Source organism: Phyllobates terribilis, unplaced genomic scaffold (assembly GCF_046119375.1).
Source record: "Phyllobates terribilis strain yellow unplaced genomic scaffold, ASM4611937v1 Scaffold_2__4_contigs__length_985480577, whole genome shotgun sequence".
In the NCBI taxonomy this organism is placed as follows: domain Eukaryota; kingdom Metazoa; phylum Chordata; class Amphibia; order Anura; family Dendrobatidae; genus Phyllobates; species Phyllobates terribilis.
In genome coordinates, this window is record NW_027362762.1 from 836,512,255 (window position 1) to 836,532,953 (window position 20,699).

At 42.2% G+C, this 20,699-nt stretch overlaps 1 protein-coding gene across 11 annotated transcripts in view; it reads left to right on the forward strand.

Annotated features, from left to right (window-relative positions):
• Positions 1–18,129, forward strand: part of RAP1GAP2 (RAP1 GTPase activating protein 2) — a 1,112,678-nt gene extending 1,094,549 nt beyond the window's left edge. For 9 of the 11 annotated variants that reach the window (XM_073667801.1, XM_073667802.1, XM_073667806.1 and 6 more), the window contains 2 exons: positions 5,986–6,068; positions 9,051–18,129. In XM_073667801.1, the coding sequence (XP_073523902.1) occupies positions 5,986–6,068; positions 9,051–9,053 (86 nt within the window). In that variant the 3' untranslated portion in view covers positions 9,054–18,129. The remainder of the gene's footprint in view (positions 1–5,985; positions 6,069–9,050) is intronic. The other 2 variants (XR_012298693.1, XM_073667807.1) reach the window with 2 other exon arrangements.
• Positions 18,130–20,699: the final 2,570 nt, after the last annotated feature.

Here is a 20,699-nt window from a genome sequence, read left to right on the forward strand (position 1 = left end):
CTGCGCAGATGGTAGAGCAGGTGTTGATGGACTGGTTTGTGCACTCTCTACCGAGGTCCATACAGACGTGGGTTGCCCAGGATGATCCCCGGAATGCAGATGAACTAATTGGACTGGTAGAGAGATACCAGGGGGTCGAAGGTTCTTTGGGAAGGCAGCCCACTCCATACTGGGGGTCCTGGCAGGGGGCAGAGGCCCAAAAGGGGGTGGGGGGTCCAAGGTCCTAAGGGGGCAGGGGAGGTGGTGCCCAAGGTCCCTATGGGTGATGTTGTTTGCTGAAGGTACCACGGCCCAGGCCATATAGCTGCCCGTTGTCAACTGACCCCCGAGCAGATGGACTGCAGCATAGGATGCCGTTGTTCTTATTATGTGTATCCAGCCTGCAGTATGAACTGTCCACCCAGCGAGGGCCCACAAGCCTGTCCTGTGAAAGTGAATGGACGGCAGGTAACAGCATTGCTATACTCCAGGAGTCTGGTGACCCTTGTGAGGGCCACTCTTCCTCTCCAACTGATCCCGGGGGAAAAAGTTGGTGTACGGTGCATTCATGGCGATGCAAAGGACTATCCGATGGCTAGAGTGGACATTGAAACAGCCCACGATACAGAGTCCCACGAGGTCGGCGTCGTTCAGGACTTGTTGCACCCTATTATTATAGGCCGAGACTCTTGTTTATTTTGGGATCTGTGGGGGAAGGGTTCAGGGTTCGCTGGCGCGGTTCAGAAGCCAGGTAACCCTGAAGAGGTAACACCACACCCAGAGTCAGACGGGTTTCCTTTTTGTGTTCTTGTGGGTGATGAGGAGGTAGTGTCCCCTGAGCCTGTCATTCCAGAGTTAGGAGTGACCAGCAAAAATTTGGATCTGCACAACGTAGGGACCTAGCTCTGAAGGAAGCCTTTAATAATGTCACTCTCATAAATGAGGTTGCTCTGGTGCCAGGGGCTGACACAAGGTTTCCCTATTTTATGATGAGTGGGGAGTTATTGTACCGCATCACGAAAGTGGGGGAGGAGCGTGTGGAACAGTTAATAGTGCCAGGCCCCTATAGACTGAAGGTGTTGGACATGGCCCATTCGCATATTTTGGGAGGACATCTTGGGGTGGAAAAAATGCTGGAACGGATTATGCAAAGGTTCTACTGGCCTGAGTGTCACCGAGAAATATTAAGCAATGCAGGTCCTGCCCTACGTGTCAGCTAACTGCCCCCACCTCTCACTTTCGAAGTCCCATCGTGCCATTGCCCATTATAGAAGTGCCGTTCGAGAGAATTGCCATGAACTTGGTCTGTCTCCTGGTTAAATCTGCTCATGGGCAGCAATATATCTTGGTCATCCTGGACTATGCCACACGTTATCCAGAAGCAATTCCCCTGAGAAACTCATCCGCAAAGAATATAGCCCGCGAATTGGTCCGTGTTTTCTCCCGGACAGGTTTACCAAAGGAGATCCTGACCGACCAGGGAACATCTTTTATGAATAAGGTGATGAAGGAGTTATGCAAGGTCCTGCAAATCTCCCAGCTGAGAACTTCGTTGTACCATCCTCAGACAGATGGCCTGGTGGAGAGATTTAATAAAACGTTGCAGAGTATTCTGAGGAAGGCCATAGAAAAGGATGGTAGAGACTGGGACCGTCTCCTACCGTATCGCTTGTTCTACATCCGAGAGGTTCCACAGTCATCTATGGGGTTTTCGCCATTCTAACTGAACTATGGCCGACATCCGCAAGGTCTCCTGGATATAGCCAAGGAAACCTGGGAAGGCACAGGAGCGTCATCGAGCATGTCGCTCTGATGCAGGAGAGGATTACGAAGGTGATGGCCATCATAAAGGAACATCTCCTCCAGGCACAAGAAGCTCAGGCCAGGGTCTACAACCGGTCAGCCAGGATGTGGCAATTCAATCCAGGAGACCGAGTCCTTGTACTAATACCTACGGTGGAGAGTAAGTTCTTGGCCAAATGGCAAGGGCCGTATGAGGTGGTGGAAAAAGTTGGTGAGGTGAACTACAAGATTCAGCAACTGGGACGAAGTAAGCCGTACCAGATATACCACGTCAACCTCATCAAGCCGTGGCAAGACAGAGAGGCAGTGGAAGTTGCATGCTTGCTGGGCAAGCCAGAAGGTGATGTTGGAGGAGTCGTAATAGCGGAAACGCTCACGAAGGCCCAAAAGCAGCAGTGTCGGGAGTTGTTGCACAAGAACAGGGATCTGTTCTCGGATTGCCGTGCTGCACAAGGGCCATAAAACACGAGGTTCCACATGTGCGGGTGAACGTGAAGCCATATCGGATACCTGAGGCCCGACGAGAGGTGATCTCCAAAGAGGTGGCTCGTATGCTGAAATTTGGTGTCATTGAAGAATCCAAGAGCGGTTGGTCGAGCCCGCTTGTCTTGGACCCAAAGGTCCGATGGTGAATGGAGATTTGGCAACGACTATCGGAAATTGAATGAAGTCTCCAAGTTCGATGCATATCCCATACCACATGTCGATGAGCTGATCGAGCGACTTGGGCCAGCAAGGTACATAACCACCTTGCATTTAATGAAGGGTTACTGGCAGATCCCCATGGCACAGGGAGCCAAGGAGAAGACTGCATTTTCTACGAAGATGGATGCTTCCAGTATGTCCGAATGCCGTTTGGACTGCAGGGGGCCCCTGCCACCTTCCAGAGAGCCATGGATCGAATCCAGGAGCCCAATAAGAAATACACTGCAGCATATCTGGACGATATTTTTATATTCAGCCCAGACTGGGAGAGTCATCTGGAAAAGGTCCAGGTGGTGTTTGATGCACTAAGGAAGGTGAGCTTTTCGATAAACCCGAAGAAATGTGCCATCGGTAAAGAAGAGGCCAAATACCTCAGTTATGTGGTTGGCAGAGGCGAGATCAAAGCCGAAGTCAGTAAGATTGAGGCATTCCAAGCCTGGCCGAGACCCCTGTCAAAAATGCAGGTTAGAGCTTTCCTGGGGATCGTGGGATACTACAGGAGGTTCATCCCAAACTTCGACATGATGGCCGCACCCCTGACTGACCTTCTTAAGGGGACAAAATCAGCGATGGCCAAGTGGACTACAGAGGCGGAGACGGCCTTTCAAGAGATGAAAGTGGCTTTGTGTAGGCAACCGGTCCTGGTTGCCCCTGACTTCAAGAAAGAGTTTATACTCTTGACAGATGCCTCAGATGTCGGTTTGGGAGCATTCCTTTCCAAGGAGATACACGGGGGGAGCACCCTATCCTCTACCTGAGTAGGAAGCTGTCCTCCTGTGAGAAAAATTATGCGGTCATAGAGAAGGAGTGCTTGGCCATAAAGTGGGCAGTGGACACGTTGCGGTACTATCTGCTTGGTCGAAAATTTAGATTGGTATCCGACCATGCCCCACTCAGATGGATGAGGGAAACAAAGGGGAAAAATGCCAGGGTCACCTGCTGGTTTTTAGCCCTACAGGATTTTAACTTCCATGTAGAACATAGAGCAAGCAAGCTACATGGTAATGCTGATGCCCTCTCGAGAGTCCCCTGTCTAGTGGTAGAAGGTGGCAAGCCCCATGGCTTTTGGCAGAGGGGGGAGGTATGTAAGGCTAATAATCCTGTAGTCGATGGGAAGAATGTATCCCAGAGATGGCTGGTCTCTGGGATGTAACCCGGTGCATTTTCTCAAGTGCAAGCATGCACTAAGAGGATTAATTGGTGCAGCTGGGAGCTGGGGTACGGGTTTCTAGAAAAGATGGGCGGGTCCAGCAACCCACATACCTCACCTCTGGGTGTGGTTAACAGCCTATAAAATTGAGGCTGTTTGTATGGCACATGGTCTGTGTTTGGAGGGAGAAGACCTCCAGTGTGTTGTTTCCAGACTGAGCTGTGTGCTGTACGCTCACCAGCCTGTGTGACTACAGGTTCGGTGTACCAGAGACTTTGTTCAAAATACTGTTCTCCTTTGTTGTGCATGCACTAAAGGCTGTTTATTTGCACTTTTTACTTTTGCCGGTTTATGAAGTTAACAAACCGCTGTGGACATTTAAAGGAACCTGCCTCCTGTTTGCCTCTCAACGCACCTGAGTGAGTACCATCCCTACAGGCCGGAAGTATGAAAATCACATTCTTGCAGTCACATGACCACCCGCTACCAACACCGGAGAATCCTCATATTAAGCAGTGCGCGTAGAGTGACAGAGTGACTGCAGACTTGTAGTCTAAAGCCGGACAACCCCTTTGAGACAAATACTCTAATGAAGTGATTTGCAGAGTTTCATAACTTTCCATGCTGGACAAAATTATAAAAAAAATAAAGAAAAAAAAATGAAAGTTGAGTTACTCTTTACAGTGTGACATTAACGTAGATTATATACCCAAGTTATCTATAATGACAATACTTGCAAGTATTAAAATGTTCCTAATTTCTGAAAAAGATATTCTAACATGTGCAAGCGACAAGTCAGAAGTTTTAAATGGTGCAAGCCCTAGTGGAGAAATTGCTACTGAATGTGGAAATTAAGTGGCAGAAACGCTCAGATGAGCACTATGTCATTTGTCTGTGTTCGGTTCTGCTTAGATGATTTTCTGAGACATGAGCAGAAAGATGTACAGATCTATACAAAGTCTATGAGCCTATACACCATTAACCCTACCCCTCCGACAGTTTGCCGAGCAGAGAGGAGCATAGCTGAAGGAGAGCAGCATTCAGTTGAGTGCTCCTTCTCCATAATTTCAGCAAAAGGCAAGTTCTCAGAACCCAAGTAGTCACTGATCAAAACTTCTGCCATGTCAGCAGAGGATTAGGACATTGAACACTGGTTTTCACAAGTAGATTGAAGGACCTTTATTGCGATCAATATTCAAACATGAAATTATAATTGTATCCATTGATTCACCAGTCACCACCAAGATTTTACATCTTCATGGCGTGAAGAACATTTAACACATATTTAGCTAGTAAATTAAATGCACTCTACCTGCCCATATATAGCCTAAGGCTGCTTTCCCATGATGAGCATTTGATGAATTTTTGATATAGTAGATTTTCTACAGAATTTCTGCACTTATTAGGTGAATTAGGTTTCTTGAATTTATTTTTACATGAGTTTTAATTGCGATTTTGACGCTGTGGATTTTGTGTTTTATATAAAGTTTTTGATACTTCCTGGTATTTGGCTTCGACAAAACTTTATTGATACAATCATTTGTGGTTGACATATTTTTTTAGTAGAGGTGAATGGATTGCTTTGCACAACCACGGTCTAGGTTAGTGCTCTCTGGCCATGGACAGGAGCTGCACGAATTTCCTAACCTTTTGGGATCCTTTGCCCGTCTTATGATTTGCTGTGAGGGTGCATCGTCATCTGTGTGCCGCACGGTGCATAGAGGACGTCACACCAGGAGTTTGTGACCGGTAGGTCAGGATATTTGAGCAGCTCTTTTCCATGGCCAGAGAGCACTGACCTAGACCATGGACTCGCATTGCGAGAAGTGATTCATCTCTAGTTTTTAGTTCATTTCTACAATGGAAACGCACTAAAGACATTAGTATATGTGTTTTTTCCTGCAACTGTTTTTCATACCTGCAAGAAAAAATTACATGTTGTGGATTCCAAACACGCACCACAGGTCGGTTTACGCAGCGTAAAACAAAAAGCACAATGGGCATGAGATTTCTATAAATCCCATCCCATCCACTTTGCTGGAATAAGACACTGCGTTTATTGCACAGCAAAAATACGCAGCTTCAGAACCTCACCAAAATCTCATCATGGGAAGTTAACCTAATGGTGCAGTCAGAAGGCAGTATAAATCTGAGCGAGATCGGATCGCAGTGCAGGGACTGTCCGGCAGCTCTCCCGGACCTGAGCGTGACAACTTCATGTATTTCTATGCTCAGGTCAGGAGACCCGCCAGTCAGTCCATGCACTGCGTTCTGATTTCTGACTGTGCCCTAAAGGTGAATGAAGTTGTTAAATCAAGTGCACGTCTGATCCTGTTTCCTTCTCACAGATGTAAAGAGTAGAAATTCCCCAAGATCCAACCTCAAATTTCGCTTTGATAAACTCAGCCAGTCAAGTTCCGGCTCAAGTACAGTAAGTAGCATTGTCTACAGATGTCCAACTCTAGGCAGCATGGCCCGCTGTACTGTTGTGTCATATGAGCTGGATTGTGAAACGTTTAAGCGTCAACTATAGGCAACAAGATAGTTCCTATACATACTACCCGTAATGCCTGTGTTGTGACATGCGGTTTCCATCTTTGGGAGTGTTTAGGTTGTTTTTACAGCCATTTTGTTTTATGTTGGTAAATGTATTGCCATGTATTCATTCTTATACTGTTCCATTCAAGTGGAAACCATTGGGGTGAATTCTCTGTAGTTAGAGCTTGGTTTTGTCTTGTATACTAATTGTTGGTGTTTGTTGGAAATGTCAATGCTTTACACTATCTGACGACTTAACAGATAACAACGCAATCGCTCATTATCATAATCTTGTGTTCTTTTGCATGAAAGTAGCCAAGTAAGCCACAAAATGATCCAGTGCGTGAGAGCTTGCAACATACAAAGCTGCTTGATGTTCATATGTTGTGTCTTCTGACTGCAGAGTATTAGTATTATCATCTCTACAATAGATTTTCATGTTTTGTAATCATAACGAGCTTGCACCATATTGTTTTATAGCTGCCATAACCACTCATAAAGCCATACAATCGTCCATAATTACTAGGATCATACAGAGATAGTAACCAGCAAGTATGACAGTATGTGCATCAAACAATCTGCAAGGGACATTAATATTAATATCCTTGCCTACTGCCGTCTTCTTTGGTATCCAGTGCATTTCGCTTCTCTTCTGAGTGACGTCACCTCTCTTCAGACTCTCCGAGGCACACTGCACTCTCCAGAAGTGACTTTAATAATGTAAGCCTATGGACAGTCAGAAAGAGACTCCATAGCCTTACATTGTAAAAGAGACATTGGCCCATGCGTAGAGCATAGAGTGAGACAGAGAGTCTGATGAGCGGTGACGTCCCTCAGAAGAGGAGAGGGATGACGCTGGATGCCGGAGAAAGTGGGGATAGGTGAGTATATTAACACCACAGCACAGGACATACACATATACCCAGACTTAGGAGAGGGATTCTTTAATAAGATGCAAATAGCAAAGGTGTTTGTTTTTAACAAGCAATTTACCAATTTATCAACTTGCGATAGCCCCTTTAAACATTATTGTTTGTAATGCAGGAGCCGGACTGTGATTCCTGCTGCTGTGGTTCGTGCAGCGTGAATCACCTGACAAGTTCCCTTTAATAGGACACAGTGAATTTTAGATGGAAAATAAAGAAAATATTAGATCAAATGCTGTACGACAATCCATGTCACACTCGCTGTTTACACACACTGTCAATTACTGTCACGCTTGCTTAATCTATCCATCAGTCCCTGACATCTACTACCCGTTTCCCTTTCACAAGACTATTACCGTCACACTTCCATTCATTGCCATTCATGCACAAACTACCAGTCGCACATACATTACCGCAGGTGATAATGGACGGTGAGCAGGAGCAAGATCAGAATGATGGGAACACAGCAAATGGCAATAATTGTTTCTACACCACATGGATCAGGACTATGAGGCTGAGGGCGAGTCATGTCAGATATGCTATAAGTAATTGTTATGTCCCATTACTATATGCGGCATTAATAATAAAATAGGAAGTGGCTATTGCTTATTTCTTATTGTTATTCTCATTCTAGACTATATCATTATGTAAATCATAACATTTGCATTACAATCACATGTAAATCACACATGACTCCTTGCCGCAATTGTTGTACATTTGTAGTTCATAAGGAACTTGTAGTTCAAAAGGAAATCTTAAAGGGAATCTATCATAAAGATTTTGCTTTCCCATCTGAGAGTAGCATAATGTAGGAGCACAGACTCTGATTCCAGAAATGCCTGAAGGTGACTTACTGATTATAAGAGTTTTCTAGACATGCAAAGGGATCTGTGCACTGGTCATTGTACAGGGAGGGGGAGGAGGTGAGCTGTGATGATACGCATTGTGAATGTTGGATCCTGTGTCATCTACTGCAGGGTTCTCCAACTCCAGTCCTCAAGGCCCACCAACAGGCCATGTTTTCAGGATTTCCTTAGTATTTCTCATGATAATTGCATCACCTGCATAGGCAATAATTCCATCACCTGTGCAATACCTGTGCAATACTAAGGGAATCCTGAAAACATGACCTATTGGTGGGCCTTGAGGACTGGAGTTGGGGAACCCTGATCTACTGTATACATGTAATTGTAACACTGCCTGTAATGATAATGTCTACTGATAAGTGACTTATACAAAACATAAAGTATAAAGCTAATATTAGGCTTAGTGGCTGGACGGAAAATTGCAAGCTGTTGGAATTTTTGTTTTAATACAGATAGTTAGTGATAAAAAAAAAAAATCACCCAAATTTTTTTGAAAAATGTTTAACTTTTTTTTTGAGTGGATATGGAATGGGCCTGAGCCTGCTTCATATATGGTGGGTAGAAGCTGCAATATATAGCCTGCACTTGCCTCTAACACAACCATAAAACATGCAGAGATTGCCTGACAAACACAGGCAATCCCCGCATGTTTTGTGGCTGTATAACAGCCGCAAAACATATGGCCGTGGGGACTCGAACATGTCACTCGGCACCTGCGATACTCTGTGCATACCCGAGCACCCTACGCTAACTCCAGTAACGAGCACTTGCACTCATCGCTATTCCTTACCTGATACTTATTTACTGAGTTAAATTCTCTCCGTTTGTATACTTTGCTTATTAATTAGGATTTAGAACAACCGAGATCAGGCGAATAGTTGGAAGAAATCCATATATTTGCCATTACTTTTCATTTCTTGCTGACAGCTTTCTGTACGCCCTGGGCCTTTACTACGTCTGTCTTGCCGAGTGTCATGGAGCATGCTGTTATTGTGACTGACATGCAATGCTTTGTTGTGATATCGCACACAGAACCTGTCACCTCGTTCATCGCTTCTGACGACTGTTCTTTTTGTGTTGCAGTGAGGTGATGCCTTGTCGAAGGGGAACTACCAACTTCAAAACTGGCCTGCCAGGGTATTGTCACTCCACGAATAGTTACTGCCACAATGCATTCATGGAAATGTTTAACTCCCAAGATGTTTCCCACCAATGAAAGAAAGAACTGCCATCCTAGTGCACTCCTTGTGTCCCGTGACACGTGTCTTGTGAACGGAGTTTATATTATGACCTTGTCTTGTCCAGTAGTGGAATTGACTTCTTCTCATTTTTTTTTTCATTTTTTCTTTGCTGGAAGCAAAGAGAATTTCTTTTTTCATGTGAAGCATCCTACGTGCACAGTCTTTCTACGCGACAGCACCAGATCACCGAGTGCCAAGTCTATTTATGAATGAAGTTCACTGGAATTCTTGCCACAGTTTTGGGCATTCTCCCTAGGTGGTACATGATGTTTGATACAGTGAAATTACCAAATGCTGCTGTCCCATCTACCTAGATAATACCTGAGGATCTTCCTGCGGGTCACACAGTCTCATGTTTGCCATAAATTCTGATTGAATGACCTGTAGAAGTGAACAGTATCGTTAAACATGACTGCTTTTTCGGCATCTTATGCAACGTATATGCACAAATGTATCTGAATGTGCAATGGCTTGAAGAACCAATCCAACATTGTATACTACTACTACAAATGAAGGCTCCTTGGTCTTAATTGTCTGACAGGCGCAGTAGAAGTTTTCGAAGGCGCAGAATACTGCTGGTCACCTCATCCAATATACATTTTGGTTTTTGTGTGTTGTCAAATGCATGTGTTATGAGATTTAGATTGGCAATCATTGATGCCACTGAGTGTAAGCAAGTCATCTGGTGGAAGGAGATAGTAGAGTGCAACCTTCTCTTGATATGACGAGACCCTATTACTGAGGTTTGGGTTACATCATGGGGATTTGTTTCACATGTTTAATAACTGTAAAATAGTCTTTTCATGGAGAATTTGGATTGAAAATTGAATTGTAATGCCAACTCTTTTAGCATTTTTCAATTTACGCTGAATTATATATTGTAAGCAGTTCACCATTTACCTTGCCAACTGGAAAACTTACTCTGCAGCATCTTTTGCCATCAGTTTAAAAGGGAAAGTGTCATGAGGATTTATTCTCAAATGACATCCAATGTGTATTGACCAGGAGCAGTCGGTATCTGAGCATAATAGTTTGCTACTCTGTTGTGTCTGGGTTAGAAGATGGACATGGCTGGAATGGATAGAAAAGTAAAGCGAGACCAAAGTTTCATGTTTTGGACTCTTAGCCTAGTTGAAGGCAATGGCTTCGTCAGTGGTATGTCTGAATTCTGTTTTTCAGGAATTCATATGGAACCTTTCAATGGATTAAGGAACAGGAAAAACCGGCCTAACAGATTGACAATGAATTGCAACTGTATACTGGCTAATTTCATACCACATAGGAATATAATCTTAAAGGAGAACTCCAGCAGTTGTTTTATTGCTCCCTTCGATAGCCGTCCATAATGTGTTACAGTCTGTGCATTATAATACATACTCATCACTGTTTTCTGCCATTTGCAGCGCTGCTCCAGTCCTCTCCTGCATCATGTGACTTACCGGCTCACATTATGGACCGTTAGTCCTTTTTTTAATTTACGTTTATGAGAGCCTTGTTTTGAGTCTCACAGACTTACATTGAAAAAGTGAATTTCGGAACATAGATGCACTCCCTGGTCACATGATGCAGGGAGTAGACAGAAGTGTCGCTGGAAACAGCAGAAGACAGCAAGAAGTATTATGCACACACTGTATGCGCAGTAATGATGATAACAGAGAGGGCAATAAAAAAAAAAGTGCTGGAGTGCTTTTTTAAAGTCATCATGAGCTGTATTTTAATAATTATAAGTATTCATGGGAGAAGAGCTGCTCTTTCAAAATGTCGTGCTGGTGGATCCCCCTACTGATTTGACTGACTGCTCACATTCCAAATACAATATCTCAAGCCACCTCCAACCATTGTAATAAAATCTGGAAAGGCAAAGAGTGCAAATGGGTCTTATCTGGGTTAAAAAAAGGAACAGAGGCAGAGAGAATGCTTAACTGGGAAACTGTGAAAGTCACAACCCCTATGTTAGTTTAAAGAGATATAGGTTGCTGCAGATCCACAATGGTTTATCCTATAGAAGCTTGAGAAAAGTGGAGGTAAATTCTGGCTGCCAACGGTGTGAAATACAGATGGGGACTGTAGAGACACAAATGCGGTTTTATTAATCAATGCGTTTCGAAGCACACCCGCTTCTTCCTCAGGACAAACCACAAAAATAATATGATCTTTCTGGTTTGTCCTGAGGAAGAAACAGGTGTGCTTCGAATCCCGTTAATAAATAAAACCTCATTTGAGCCTCTACGGTCTCCTTCTGTAGTTCACACCGTTGGCAACCCGTATTGACCTCCACTTTTCTCCAGCTTCTATATGAGAAGTCACCTCCAACGACATCTAGTGCGCACTCAGATAAAGTTGAGGCCAATACGTGTTGCTACACAGAGCATGCGCGGATGACTCTGAAGGTAGTTTGTGATGACATACCAGGCTATAGGATGCAAATCAAGCCAAGTGGATAATCGCCCACCATGACTATTCAAAGGAGCAGCTCCATCCCCATGATAAACTTCTGGACTTTTCCCACACACTGACGTCAAAGATCTTTTTCTACACTATACAGAATACAGAAACTCATAGTTGTCCGCCTGTTTCAGGTTGGTGGAAGTTTAGGGGCCTAAATCCTCATGACAAGTTCCCATTAAACTTCAGTAGAGCTATATTTTAAGGGCTTATAATTAAAATAGAGGAGTTACATTTTTGGATATCTTTTAGGCATCAAATAGCCGATGTTAATTACTTTATAACAGCAAAACAAATCACATCTCCATGTCGATTCTATTAAAAATCCTATCAGTACACTGGACTATATATGCACATTGATTGGAGATGAAATACCCTAGTCAGAAATACACTATTTTGATATTTTTTCCATATATCAGTAGTAGATATGAATATATTAAACATTTAAATATAACTTATTAGCAAAAAGTGCCATCTCCATCAGTTCCATCTGCTCCCAGCAGCATGTATATTCCCTTTCCTGCCTGCAGGATCCCTGTAAATGTCCAAAACGTCCGGTGTTATCAGCGGCTTCTATAGAATTGCAGGTAAATCTAGTGAAAATGCAACAATGATGGAATCTTCAGAATTAAAAGGACCGAGTGATTCTAAAGAACTTTTTACACTGTATCTTAATAACACATTTTTGCAGTATGTTATTGGAATCTTATATTTGTTAGACCAGTGTGAATAAATTAAGATGCAAAAATAACCGAAACAGGTTAATTTTGGCATTTTTTAAACTGGAATTTTATTTTAAGGCCAGATCCACACATCTGTGTTTTCTGTCTGAGTATGGACCGTGATGCACAGACCGGATACAGATCTTGTGACACAAACTCGGCAGTCTCATACACGTATATGGTGCGAAACATAGAAGTGTGAATTCGACCTAACTCAGATGTCATGATGCACGAAAAGCAGATTGTTAACAAATTCTCTGCTACGTTAGTATTTGATCAAAAGTACTAGTAACCCTTTATGTATTTTCGAAAGCTCCTGTCATTTTGATGAAACCATTAGAGAATTTTCTAAATGGAGATTTGCTATTTTTTTTTTTCCTGGTACCAAAAAAAGGGTAATTTTATCATTTTGAATCCACTTTAAAAAATAGGCATATACTTGCAAAATGTATTTTTTTTTGTGCTTTCTGGCAGGGTCTTACATAGCTTTACACTCCTTATATTTGACTTATTTTATTAAATTCTCATATATTTGGTAAAAATTCTAATGTCTCGATAAAGATTGAGAAATGTACTCATTATGGTTTATAGACAAGGTAACAAGTCCCAATATCACCACTTCCATCACAGCATTTCCAAAAATTAATGCCAAAAATTGGGGCAGGGCTCATTACTGGAAAATTCAAACAAATCCTCATTTCTTTTCTAAAAAGATTTGTAAGTTTTACAATCTTATAGGATTTTAGAAAAGAAATAGAAGTAACACACACTTATTATATTCCTACGTGAGTGTATTGTATAGGGCAGGGGTCTCTCGACCTGGGGTGACTTCTATGTATGTGCTGAGTATGGCCAAACAAATCGCCCCCTATTGCCGTCAAAGAATTTCTGCATGTTAAAGAAGCTATCCGTTCCTGGTTCTGAAATATTCTATATACATATATACCAGTAACAGTATGATACTACAAAGACTGTTTCCACCCAGACTGACAGCTGCTGCCCACCGTACCCTCCTAGACAGTGACACACCATTTCTTATCTGGTCCTAAATTATTTAAAGTAAATCTGTGCCCATGCATAAAAAAGACCATTAGTATTAAATAATAAAGGTCACCGCTGGTTTCTAATGCACAGACATCTTGCTGCTTGGAAGGATGACATCTAAAATGTAATTTTTTTATTATGCAATGCTAATAATATGCAAATTCATGATCGCCCATCACGATTCAAATTTTTTTTGTTGCCGAGTGCCCTCTACTGGTGGCTTGAAGAAATGCAGGAGTACAATGTTTATATATACTTTACTATATTGTCTACTTGTACTGTACATTTAGCTGCATTTTTAACCCATGCTGTTTAAAAGAGGGTCTGCTAGCTCTTTTTGCTTTTTTTTTTTTTATAAACTATAGATTGGGTGTTAACATTCCCCTTGTCATTGAAGTTTGTGGAGTGACAAATGGTTTGATAATGCACCGTTGCTTATTCATTCATTCATTCCTATATTTCCAGGAAAAATAGGAACCCAAAGTTCTAAAAAATATAATAATAATATTTTACTGGGAATACATATAAGTCCCCTTTACCCTAGAAGAGGCATCCTCTTTCATCATTGTAATGTCTTTTTTTCGTCCAGTTCTGTTTATTCACTCATTTGTTCCGAGCTGTAAGATGTGATCACATGAATTGTTCTGACAACTTCTTGTTGAGAAATTCCATCACCAATGTCAAAAAACAAGCCCTCCCCGATCTATCTTTTATAAGTACTCATGAACTAATAAGTTGGAGTGATTTCCAGAACTTATTGAGCCTGCACATGTCACCAGGTAATATATGCCGCATTGCAAACCATTTTTTTTTAATTTAACAATTAATTTATCATTTTACCTTTTAAAAAAGAAAAAAAATTAAGAAATTTCTTCTTAAAAGGAGTAAATTCCCCTCCGTGACATGCGGTTCTATATAATTTGAAATAAACTATATGATTTTATGTACAAACATAGTAACATAGTTTTTAAGGTTGAAGGAAGAATAAGTCCATCTAGTTCAACCCATAGACTAACATGTTGATCCAGAGGAAGGCATAAAAAAAGGTAGAACAAAAAATAAATTGACCAGACCACAGCGTTTACCGTGCAGGCAGCCAGGAGACGGTTTTAAATGGCAAAGAAAGGAGAAATGAAAACCTCCTTTGAACCTGAGAGCAGCACGGAATAGAGGAGGGGATGCTGAGCTCCGGGATTTGATTTAGAATTCACGTGTAAAAAGCTGGTCGAATGTGGTCAGGATTCAGAGAAGGCCTGAGAGTCCTGCTTCCCCCACCCACACAGCAATTTACAGCCTTTTCTCTATGGGTTTGTAACCAGGGAGAGCTGTCAATTGCTCTTGTGTAGGCGGGGGAAGCAGGACTCAAAGGCTTTACTCTATGAACCCAGCTGGCATTTGAACAGCTTTTTACATAAAAATATGAAAAAGATGTAGAAAACTACATATCACCAAGCTCAGCATCACCTCCTCTCTCCTATACTGTCCACATATACTTCTGAGGCCTCTACTCTTAAATCCAGGACTATATTATTTTTTTTTACTGTGGGACAGACAGTAGTTCCTCCTTCCAGCGAATCTGTTACTTCCTCTGATGTCACGTCAACAAACCATTGACTTCTCTTCCGCTCTGCTCTGTTGATGGGCGTGTCTGCCAATGTCACACCAATAGTTAGTTGACTCCCCGCTGCAGAACTGCAGGGAGCCGTCTGTCAATCAGAATGACGTCAGCAGTCATGCCCCGCCGACAGAGCAGCCGAGAATAAGAACAGCTGATCTGTTGAGTTGGAGCTGCTGAATCACCGGTAGGAGCGATTGGTGACCTCTTTGAGCCGGCACCAGTTAGGACAGGCAGGTAGTTTCTAACTATTTAGCAAAATAATTTAGTTCTGGACAACCGCCTTAAGTCCTCTTTTTCTGCTAAACTATGTTGTGTATATTGTAAAAGATTTCTGCTCTATAGATTTGTATCCATTGATTACTGTATATTAACTGACATTTCAAACAGGAATTTCATTTACTTACGAAAGTTATCAGGGCATTTTAAAAATTATTATTATTATTTTTTTTTTTTGCTCTGTATTTCATTTTGTTTCCTACATTTATATTTTGACATATGTTAATTCTACTTGACTTAAATATTTTTTTTTACATTTTACCGAAATCAATCAGTTGTTGGTATTAGAAGTGGAGATGAGCGGATTTCTTTGAGTAACCTTGATCTACGCTCCAGGTCAGTGCTCTCCGGCCATGGTCAGGAGCTGCGTGAATTTCTTTACTCTCCGGGATCCCAGGTTCGGGTTATGAGTAGCCAGGCTTGCCAGATGTCACCTGTGCGCTGTACATTGCGCAGATGACATTACACCAGACCCTCAAATCAAATGCTACAGGGAGGAATCCAGAAACGTAGAAAAATTGCGCAGCCCCTGTCCTTTGCCAGAGAGAACAGACCTGCAACGCAGACGGGTTGCACAAAGCGATCCGTTCATCTCTAATTAGAAGTCATACCTAATACTTTATTTATTTTGTGCAATAAAATGTAATAAATGTTTGATCTATAACCACACGATACCCATTGGCCTATTTCTACTGATCATTCTGTATTTATGACTTGAAAAGTGAAAGGGATAAAAAAAAAGTCCTACTGTTGAGTTCACGAGCTTGTCCACCTTTAACGTTTCATTAATTGTGTTAGTTTATATAATTTATGATACTAGTTCAATACTAATTAAAACATGTTTAAAGTATGTGTATTTTTTCTTTACATAAGCTGACAGTCTAGTAGGATTCTGTCAGAGGCGTCCATCACCACCATCCATATGGATGTATATACTCTAGCGCCATACATCTCAGGTTATGTCATTATTAGGAATTAGGTCATAAAAAAAAAAATATTGCAGTGTTTGAGCCTACTGATGATAGTATACTAGAATCATGTCTTCATATATTCCATATAATTTTTACAACAGCCGTACATTCTCTTACGTTCCCCATATCAGCAGTCTTCTTTCCCATCACTTTAATGGGGCTAACCTGCAATATCAGACATAGAGCAGAAAAAAAAGTCATGTTGCTTAGTGTAATATTATAAATTCATTGTTTTATTAGCAGGTCATTATCACTAGAGGACTACTTGGTCTGCTGCCAGGTAGTCCAACCACTCCCCCACCACTGATTGTCAGCTTTCTGCCTACGCACCGTGCACACCGAAAGCTGCCAATCAGCTTTCTGTGTGCACTGTTCGCAACTTCACTGCGCACGTGCGGGGAACAGAGTGTCATAGCGCATGCGCAGTGAAGCTGGTAATCACACAGCCTCACTGCGCATGTGTGGGGAACAGAGTGTCATAGCGCATGCGCAGTCAAGCTGGTAATCACACAGCCTCACTGCACACGTGCGGGGAACAGAGTGTCATAGCGCATGCGCAGTGAAGCTGGCAATCACACAGCCTCACTGCGCACGTGCGGGGAACAGAGTGTCAGCGCATGTGCAGTGAAGCCGGTAATCACACAGCCTCACTGCGCATGTGCAGGGAACAGAGTGTCATAGCGCATGCGCAGTGAAGCTGGTAATCACACAGCCTCACTGCACACGTGCGGGGAACAGAGTGTCATAGCGCATGCGCAGTGAAGCTGGTAATCACACAGCCTCACTGCGCAGGTGGCCGGAAATGTACAGATGCACCTGCGCCCCTACAATATCAGCGCTCGCCGGGAGCAATATTCAAATACATGGGCGGCACCAGCAGTGAGTGAATACTGCGCCCGCCCATGACTGAATATGAGAATCACACCCCTATGACTGAACGAGCAGGTAGGATCTAAGTATATTAAAGGTTCTAAAATCATTATAGCTTCACCAATTTTAATGAAAAAAGCTCGTTAGTGATGCACATTGCATCACTAACAACGCTATGGGGGCAGTTTAGAGGTCAGCTAGGACGTGACAGGTTCCCTTTAATCAAAACTACAGTACCCAGTAAGTGACACACTGCTGGAATCAGGGTCTTTGTCCCTACATCATGCTGCTCTGAAATTACAAAACTTGCTGATAGATTCCCTTAAATTGAGTCTGTGGAGTTTGTATAAGAAAACCAATATACTACCCACATGAATTATATATTATGAAATAACACAAACTATTTAGATTACGAAAACAAAACTGTGTCCAATGGCGGACTCAATAGAACTGCTGAACTGTCAGTCATTATTTGGTCCCATGACACCCTCCGAGTCTAACCATGAAAGTATATCCTCTCATAAATCATATGAATGCTCTCTCCTTCTATGACATCTGATACTCATAATGTAAGAGCAGATCTATGGTCGTTATTGTTTGGTAGATAGCCTTAGATAAGGGCACGACTGTTTAGTTTTCATTACATAACCATTAAAAAAAAAAAAAAGATTTATGATGTTGTGGGATATTATTTTCAAAACTCTGTTCACTTGTGTTTTATTCTACAATTTGTTAAAAAGAAAAACGATGATGCATCCGTCTTTTCCAATGTCTGTAATTCAGCTTGTATGTTCTATCCTCCACATTATTTATAATCATTACCATTTTTCTGTCATTGATTATGTGGTACTGAGGCCTTTGGTGACCATGGAAAGAAGCGTCTATTACTGAGACACCAACGTGGATCAGTTTCCTAGAGATGTATTTTGTCAGATTTTTTTTTTGCAAATAAAATATGAAAGAGAATTGTGTAAATATAAAGCATGTGGATATAAATATATATCATTTCTACCTAAATGTAGCACTAGACAAAATGCAAATAAGCAGAGTTGGATTCTAATTTTAGAGTATAAAATGATTGATTTTTAAGTATGTGGATGAAGTGAAGGGGAAACTATACTGTACATCTATTTGTATTCTTTTTAGATAGGCGGTGCTTCTTGTAAGTCTCTGGTGACCTCTGTCTGTACATAGTGTACATCTAATTTATTGCTTTGGTCTAGTAATGTATAGAAGGAAATCTAAAGTTCACAAATGTATATTTTGTTGCTTAAATGTGTCTTTGCAAGATTCACAATAAATGAACTATTTTATGTGCACAAAAATGTTGTGATTTTTTTTTTTGTATTAAACATATCTCAAAATTAAAATGCCGCTGACGATACAGCCCCCAAATACAACAAATGTGATGACTCAGGACAGTCAACAGCCAATCATCTTATATAGACCCTGTGATTGCTGATGTAGCTTACACCTACTATACCTGCAGTAGGTAATGGGATTCAAGGACAACTATAGCACAGAAAAGCAATAGAAGACAACATTATGTATGTATATGGTATATATACATATATCTATATAAACATGGTCACTGCCTCATTATCGCACAATGTGGACACCGCCACACTATCCACAACTCTTGATCAGTTTGACTGCGATCTCCAAGGCATATTAATTTTAACACTGCCTGATGAGCCCTGGCTGCGCAGTACGGAGGTGGGGGGGATTCTCTCTGCACTGTTGGAACATATGTCTCATTAAGGCAGAGGTTTAGGGCGCAGGTGGAGGCCCTAGAGGAGGTGGAGGCAGAAGCACTGGAGAAAGTGTTAGATACAGAGGTTTGTTCCGCAAGCCTTGGCGATTCCAACACTTGCTGTCTAGTGACACCTTGGTGTCTAGTGGTTGTGTGCTCCATCCCCTGGTATGTAGTAGTTTAGTTCTCCAACCCTAGCTGTTTAGTAGTTTACTTTTCCAACCCCTGTTGTCTATTAGTTTAGTTCTCCATGTTCTGGTGTGTATTTGTTTAGTTCTCCAACCCATCCGTGCCCACCCCCAGGGGTTAACATCTGGTGACAAGGGTTTGGATTCTTCTCGGACCCTATTTCGTCTGGCCCGGGATCAACTGAAAAAAATTTTTGGGCATTGCTGCACATGCTGCAATGCTGCTTTGAGTAGGGGGTTGGACCAGATGATCCAGGAGGTCCCTTCCAACTCTACCATTCTATGATTCTATGCTTTCCCCCTCTTGAGTCTGAATCTTTGGATCAGACCTCTGATGCGCCGGAATAGAATGTGTGGACAGCTCTACATACTCGCCCATCTGTGGTTCCCCACAGTCAGTTGGGCAGTTGGAGAGTTGTGACGTGGATGAAAATAAGGGTAATTGGGGTGCCACCTCTGAGGACTGTACTGTGTGTGATGTTAAGGTGGAGGAAGAGGAGCAGAGGCCACTTGATGCAGCGCTTGTCATCTACTGAAGCACATGTTCGTACTGGCCCTCATCTACAAAGCGTACCGCTGTCTCGGCATCACAGACTTGGCCCTATCAAGTATCTATTCATACCTAACCGACCGGACATTCAGTGTCTCCCACTGATTCACCACCTTCTCATCTCGCCCCCTATGTGTTGGTGTCCCCCAAGGTTCAGTTCTAGGACCCCTGCTCTTCTCCATCTATACCTTCAGCCTGGGACAGCTCATGGTCTCACGGCTTTCAGTATCACCTCTATGCTGATGATACACAGATCTACCTCTCCGGACCTGATATCACCTCCTTACTAACCAGAATCCCACAATGTGTGTCCGCTATTTCATCTTACTCACTTACTCTAAACTCCATTTTATCTCTATAATTTTTTGATGCGCTGTTTTCATGTGTATGGCTCTCAGACCACTATTGAGGGATAGGCTGCTTGTCCATAAAAGGATTCTGGTTGTCAGATCCCAAGCGGAGAGTCTTTAATACTGTATTACTCACGTGACTAGAGGTTTGTAGGGATTTTGTGGTGTGGCATAACAAGGCACAACATATTTAATGCATCATTACCCTACTTCTTCTAAAGTACAATCACCTAAGTTTTAACCTAGAGAGAGAGAGACCCAAATGCAGCACCTGGATTTTTTTCATGATGAGGAAGATAACCGATTAGAATTCTTCATAAAAGAAACAAGAAACTACAAAGCGATCAATCTGATTATACCAATTGGATAGAAATACGGATAATAATACCAATTCTCTTCTACCTGTTGATGTAGGCTCTTTAATGAATAATGTAGCAGCTCACACCTGAAAATTTTCCAATACTGCAAAAATAACAAGCATAATGTACTTGTAATGTAATACAAGTCCTAAAAAGACCATGTCACAAACAACACTCATTTGCTGTACACTTGACTTGGATGTGCCTGTAAAGTTGGACTCCGCTTATCATACTCTCTCGTCAATTGCAATAGGCTAACAATGAACTAAATGCCCCCACAGCCAGTTCACACATCCACACCAGACTTTTGTCTGCCACCACCCACCATTTCATTAGACCAGTGGG